Source organism: Manis javanica, chromosome 15, assembly GCF_040802235.1.
Source record: "Manis javanica isolate MJ-LG chromosome 15, MJ_LKY, whole genome shotgun sequence".
Taxonomy (NCBI): Eukaryota; Metazoa; Chordata; class Mammalia; order Pholidota; family Manidae; genus Manis; species Manis javanica.
Genome location: NC_133170.1, coordinates 74,384,561 through 74,391,683, shown reverse-complemented (window position 1 = coordinate 74,391,683; position 7,123 = coordinate 74,384,561). Strand labels below are relative to the sequence as shown.

General features: G+C 47.2%; 1 protein-coding gene across 5 annotated transcripts in view; it reads left to right on the top strand.

Moving 5' to 3' along the window:
• The first annotated feature begins 2,423 nt into the window (after window positions 1–2,423).
• Window positions 2,424–7,123, top strand: part of VSIG10 (V-set and immunoglobulin domain containing 10) — a 33,316-nt gene continuing 28,616 nt past the window's right edge. For 2 of the 5 annotated variants that reach the window (XR_012125792.1, XM_017668189.3), the window contains exon 1: window positions 2,436–3,400. Coding sequence is in view for 4 of the 5 variants with exons in the window: in XM_017668189.3 (XP_017523678.2) it covers window positions 2,731–3,400 (670 nt within the window). In the remaining variant the exon portion in view is untranslated. Of the gene's footprint in view, window positions 3,401–7,123 lie in introns of all 5 variants that reach the window. The other 3 variants (XM_036993535.2, XM_036993534.2, XM_017668188.3) reach the window with 3 other exon arrangements.

Below are 7,123 nucleotides of genomic sequence, written 5' to 3'. Positions count from 1 at the left end.
AGAGGGAAGAAGCCAGCTGAGCTTTGTCAAGGATGGTACGTTCATTTGACGACTCTCCATTTCCCATTTTTTCCATCTCAGACTGTCAGCTTCTTCCTGGATCTTTGCCTGATTTGGGGAACTTTCTTGCTATAACATCTACACCCCAGCTTTTTTTCTTCTGGGCAGAAGGCAGAGTGGAGGAGGGAGCAGGTGGTGTTTGGAAAGGCCGAGTAGGCTTTCTTCTCCAGAGAACAAGCTGGGTTGATTTGTCGTCCCTGTTTCCTGAAGCACTAGCCCGTGGGTCCCATGCCCAACCAAGGAGGCACAGATAGGATTTTGTCATTCAGCTCTTAGTACCCCTGGAACTGAAGAGTCCGCAGCTGGACCTGGGAGCCAGATTGCTTCCCCAGCTGTTCCCCGCAGGCCCGCCCTTTCTAAAGCCCCCAGGAGGCCATCTCTAGGTTGAATGGAGAAGAAGGTTGTTGCTAAGAAACCTTTCAGCGTTACCTCTAGGGAGGAAACGAGACAGGAGTAGTGGGGCAGAAATAGTAGGTAGTTTGATGGCTTCAAAGCCCTAGGCTGCAGGGGTGCTGGGCACGGAGGCAGGCCAGAGCCCCATTCTTGTCCTCCCAAGGCGGATCAAGGCAACTCTGCCTCGCACCTGGGTTCAAATTGGGGCTCCCCATTGACTTGCTCTGTAATTTGGCACCTCTGAGGTATTCATCATTTAGGAATGATAATGCCCACCTCTCAGGGTCGTGCTGAGGACTCTATGAAGTAACACATGCAAAGCACTCAGCCCAGAGTAAGTTTTTCCAGTCCACGGGAGGTGAAAACGAAACAGAACAGAAACTATGCAGCAGCCTGAGCAGAGAGGTGTTTGAACCTCATGTTTAATTTATGATTGTGGGATTTGGGGGTCCTGACAGGCTCTGTCAGGGAGGCTTTTAAATGGTAGACTCCAAAGGGAAGCTCTAAAGACCTTTGCTGAGTCCCTTCCTACAAATCAACTCACCTTATCTTCACGACAGTTCCATGAGGTGGATAGGCACAGACTGTGAAATTAGGACTCTTAAAACCCCCTTCCTTTCAGGGACCCCACATACTGGTGAACCCCCAACATACTGGTCACTGTTCTAGGCGGGGCACTGTCTACTGTCCAGAGCAGCTTCAAAGATCACCAGACGTCAGGGGCGGGAGCATTTCCTAACAGTTCCTGCCTCAGGTCAGCCACAGCCTGTACCCAAAACCAGACAGGGTGGGTGTTTCCTGGGCCGGCTCTTTCAGACCTAGTGGTCTCCAGCCTTCCTTCAAGCCCTTCTCAGAGGAATGCCCGGGTCTGTTGGCCCAGTGACACCCAAAGCACCCAGACCGTGGCAGCTTTTGTGTAAGTGACAAGAGTGGAACCTAGACAGGACTTGGAGTTGGACAGATAGAGGTTCCAGTCCTGGTTTACTACCAAACAGTTCTGTGACTTGGAGCTTAACCTCATCGAATGGTAGATTTCATTTGTAAAATGGAATTGAATAATTCTTGAGGTCCAAGGGTTGTAGGGAGGGCCCAGTAAGATGAAGTTTCTAAAGTGACTTTGGAAAAAGACCTCAGGCATGCAAAATATGGGGTGAGTTTATCAGAATTTTACAACATCCTGAAAGAAGTTGATCCTTCTGGGGTTGGAGCACTAGTCCTAAGTACCATGCATTTGACTCAGCAAATATACCAGGATGGACTGCTCTGTGCCACTCCCATGCTAGGCACCCCCAGGGTCACAGAAAATTCCAGACCCTCAGTTAAAAACTTGCCAATTATTGATTTTACTTACATCTTAATAACTTCAGGTAGGATGTGAAGGGTTTGTCAGAAAAGCTTGAGGAACCATGATGTAAAAACCAATGAACTTTCATTTGTTTATTTAACAAATATATATTGGGTGGTAACGAGGTGCCAGGCACTGGGAATACAGGAAGAGATCTTCGAGGAAGCATTTACTTTCCAGCCCAAGATAAACAATGAAAAATGAAATAAAGGGAGAGAAGAAAACAAGAGCTGGCTGAAAAGTTAAAAATCACTGAGTGAAAGAGGACAAAAAGGAAGAACTTTAACTTTATGGCTCAGTTCATCAGACAAAACACACTTTTTTGTTTTTTTGGTTTCAAGAGGATTTCATCATGGAAGAAGTATTTCAACAAGGGGCCTTTGGACAACAGAACGAATGCTTTCTTAACAGTAACTTTTGTTTTTTTTCCATCACCATTTTATGGTGAACCGTTTTCAAGCATTCAGAAAAGACGGAAAAATGTGAACACTCAATATCCACCTTCTAGAGTCTACAATTAGCATTTCACTGTGGTAAGTGCGATTTGTTTTAAAAGTAAGTGTCTCTCTCAGGGCGTTTCAAGTGTCAGCTTTTCCTGAGGCTGTCATAACCCTGTTTTTCCCTAGGACAGAAGGATGGGATGGGGATGTGGCAGGGAAGAGAGGGATTTTAGCCAAGGAATGTAGCTCTGGGAATCAGGCTGGGGCGGGTAGGGGAAGCAGCAGCTCCCGGGACCCGAGTTCCCCTGACCCCAGCGCCCTCGTTCCTGCTGTGCGGTCTCAGCCAGTGCGCAGGACGGGAGTCTCGGGGCTGCTTTTGGCCGGGAGGTCTAAGGATCACCTTTCTCCTACTCTCGATTGTCGTGGTTCTGCAAAGGGTAGAGAAAGGCCAGCGATGGCGGCCTGGCGTCCGCCCTGAGCCCAGGAAAACAAATGAGAATCTCTGGGAAAGCTGAGATGGGACGCCGAGGGGCCCCTGCGTTCTGCCGCCTGGCCGCCGGCCTCCGGCTCGCGCTCCTCCGGGCGCTGCGTCCTGCGGCAGCGGCGGGGCTCTGCGGGCCCAGCCGACCCCCGACTGCAGCCTGCCGCCCCGGCGGAGAGGGCGCGGCGAGGGCCCCACCTCGGTGCTCCCCTCGCGGCCGGGCCGCACCGCCGCCGCGCGCTGCCGCCGTAAAGCCCTCCTCCCGGCCGCGGTGGAGGAAGTTGGGCTCGCGCCAGCGTGGGAGGCGGGAGGGCGCCGGCTCCTGTTGTTTTCCGCGGGCGGACGCGGGGGGCGGGGTGTGCCCTCCCGCCCCGGGCCGGGCGCTCGGGAGCGAGGTTGGAGCCGGGAGCCGAGGCGCGGCTCCCGGCCCCGGACCTCGGGCTCACTCCAAGCATCCTTGCTGGGGGCTGTGGAAAGTGGAGCTCCTCCGTCGTTCCCAAGACCTGGGAGAAACCCTTAGGACCCCGGGGTCCGCGGTCCGCGGGGTGCACACCCAGCGCAGCCCGCGTTCCCTGCGGAGCCCCGCTCGCGTCGGCGACGAGATGGCCGCAGGCGTCCGGGCGCCCGCGCCCGGCGTCCTCTTCTGCCTCGGGGCGCTGCTGGCCGGCTGGGTCGCCGCAGGTAAGGGTCCGCGATCTGGAGGGAAAAGTTGAGTTCTTCCAGGCAGCGGTGGGGAGGGGAGAGTCAGGAGCCCGATTCCCTCCGACTCCGCGGGATCCAGTTCTGGCCGTGGCTCGACGCCGCGCGGGAGGGTCTTCAGCTTCCTGCCCTCGGCTCGGCTCCCTTTACAGAGAGGAATTTTCCCGGGCGCTTGGTGGAGGACAAGATGTGCCCCCAGTCGGAGCGGGCAGCCCCCGCGGCTGCAGAGAGCCTGGGGAAATCGGGGACATTGGAGATGGGAAAATTGAAGAGGTATGGGTAGTAGGGGGAAAAAAATTTTTTTAAGCGTCGGATATAAATTTGCGTTCTGGTTTTACCTACTATCCTGGTGCTCAGACTTCGGGATCCCTTATTTTTCTCTCCTCCCTCCGTCCAAGGTTGAACTCGTCTTACACCTGTAACCTGTGGATTTCCCCGCAAGCTGACCTGCATACTAGTGCATTCAAAGCCATGCCATCCGTCCTCATTTTAAAAGGAAGAAACAAACAAAACAAAACCGTTTGATTTTGAAATGATTTCAGACCTACTAAAACGTCTCCTCACACTTGAAATGACCTTTTCGACTTGACATGGCTAGCAAAAGGTCTTAAATGCTTCATCTATGGCCTGTCATGTAACAATAAAGAATAGTGGATTGTTACAAAGATATATGGAATGTAAAAAGATTGAAAAAATATTTTTGAATTTAATTCACCAGCCACTACATGTCTTTTGTGTCCAGGGCAGTGTGAGAAGCAGTGAAAGGACTCGGGTACAGGGAAAGGAGATGTTGCTGCAAAGTGATGTAGTTTGCCAGAATACCTACTGAGTGCTCTTTTCTGTGTTACCCAGTCCAGTGAAACCAGTTGATCTCCTCCAGTAAGTTCCTGGAGTAATTGTGCCCTGAGCTTCCTAGCAGCAAGTGCCAAAAGTTCCTAACTTTTAGACTTTCAAAAAGTTTTCATTTTGTTCTATTTTCAGCGATCATTTAAAAGCAGTAAAATTTCCCATAATCTCAGCTTCCAGTTTATCAGGAAAAATCTGAAGGTCTAGCAACACAGGGCCTGCTTTCCCACCTGGAACTGAGCAGCTGTCACCTTTTTAATCTAAGGCATGTGACTCCAAATTTGTTACCCCTCTGCATGTTGTAATATCCATAGCCCACTTCAGTCATGGACATTCCTGTTGGCCCCTCCAACCATTTGACTTAGTGGTCGCTGAGCTGGGGAGGAGGAGAGGACAGCCTCCAACTGGCCATCTTTGGAAGTTAAAGTTACCTGTTCCCTTCTCCCAGTTCTCTCACTCCCCAGTAGTGTTTATTGCTGAACATCTAGCCTTGGGACATCAGAACCCCGGTTGATGTCATTGTGCTGGAATGAACCAGCTCTTAGGTTGGCTGCCACTCACCATACATGGACACTCCATGCCCAGTTATGTTGATGCCCAGGCCAAGTTCACCTTTGTGTATAATGCCAGGGGCCTCCCTGAGCTTGCTGTATTTTTGTTTTTAAGTTGGGAGTTGTGTTGGGGGGAAGATTTATCTGTGTCCTGTCACTTAATTCCAGACAATGTTCATGCTCCACTCTCACCTCTGCTTATAAACGCTGTTTACTGTGTCTGTCTCACCCTGTCGGGTCGAATACCAGAGAAAATCCCTGTGACCTGGAGTACTGAAGAGCTGTACTCCCAGCTCTCCCAGTGACCTCTGTGGGACCTTAAGTAAATCCCTTAAGTTTTCTGAATCTCAATTTTTTTCAACTGTAAAATGAGGGGGTATAGGATGATCAAACGTGGAATACTGTGTCCTCAAGGACACCTATTCCGTGTCTATGTTAGACATCTCTAATTGACGTCTGTATTCTTCACTGAGCCAGGACTCAGCCTGCCTCATCTTTAACCCAGCCCTCAGGACTGCCACGTCGCAGGACTAGATGATCTCCTAGGTCACCTTCAGCTTCAATGGTTAAAAAGAATGACATGAGCAAAGCCAGAAGGATAAGTGAGATGCCTTAAAATGGTCTCTTTTGTGATAGTGTCATTATAGTCCTTGGAGGGGAAGACAATGCCAGCTCGAGTTCCAAGACTAGACTTTTCACCAGGACTTTTCCAAGGTCCTTTGTTCCTTTGCCAAGGGGCCAGGGAGTGGGCAGGTCTGCAGGTCTCCTGAACACACGAGTGCATCTGGAACTCTACAGTTTACTTCTCTTGGTGGAGCTTGCCACTGAGAACTGGGGTTTAGTCCTTAAAAGTCATTCTCACTTCTTTTTAAAGTGATTGTTCAGAAGTGTTTCTTACTGTTTTGGAATTTCTAGCATTAGATGACATTGTCTGCCTTTCTAGAAGTGGCTTAGTTTTGTTTTATTTTGTTTTCCATCTTGTCCTGGCTTTTGGGAATGGTGTGGCTAAGATGGGAAGAGTCAGAACATCCTGTGGCTCTAGGCTGGCTTCTGACCTTTCAAATGGAGCCCCTTCTAACCAGACAGAAGGCCAAATAATGGTTATTCTTTCTTTTATAAGTGGGAAGAATTTCCAGGGGCAGGTGGCAAGGTTTTTTTATAACAACTTTATTGAGATATAATTTACATACCATTAAATTCACCCTTTTAAAGTGTTTTGTAGAATAGATTTATATATTAGATTTTATTATATATTATATATATTATGCATGTATTATATAACATATAAGTAAATTATAAGTTTTAATTTTAAAATTTATTGTTTTTAATTTTATTTATATTTATAATATATATTATAATATATAACACACCTAATATATAATAAATATATATAGATTATAAAATAATGAAATATATTATTTTAATTAAAATATATAATATATAAAATATAATTACTTTAACACTATTATATATTAATGTAATTAAAGTATTCTTTAATATATTTACAAGATTGTGCATTTATCACCACTAATTAATTCCAGAACATTTCCATCATCCCAAAAGGAATGTACCCTGTCCTTGAGTATTTGCAGTCATTTTCCACTATTGCACCCTTGCCAAGAAGTCACTTCTCCCAGGTCTAGACAGCTGCTAATCTTCCTATCTCCACAGATTTGCCAGTTTTGGACATTTCATATAAATAGAATCACAGAGGATGTGGCCTTTAATGACTGGCTTCTCTCACTTTGCATCATGTTTTCAAGATTCATCCATGTTGTAGCATGTACTTCATTCCATTTTATGGCCAAATAATATTTCCATTGTATGAACATGCCACTTTGTATCCATTCATCAGTTGATGGGCACCTGTTTGTTTCCACCCTTTGGCTATCATGAATAATGCTGCTGTGAACATGCATGTAACCGTGTTTTCATTTCTCTTGGGTATACACCTAGGAGTGGAATTGCTGAGTCAGATGGTAATTTTAACCTTATGAGGAAATGCCAAACTGTTTTCCAGAGTAGCTGCACCATTTAAATATCTTGCCACCAATGTATATGGGTTCTAATTTCTCCGCATCTTTGGCAACACTTGTTATTGTCTTTGATTTTAGCTGTTCTAGTGGCTGTGAAGTGGTAGGTATCTTACTGCGGTTTTGATTTGCATTTCCCTGTGACTGCTGATAAGCATCTTTTCGTGTGCTTATTGGCCTTCTGTTATCTTCTTGAAGAAGGGTCTACTCAAATTCTTTGCCCATTTTAACTTATTATTGTCTTTTTATTCTTGAGTTGTGGGAGTTCTTTATGT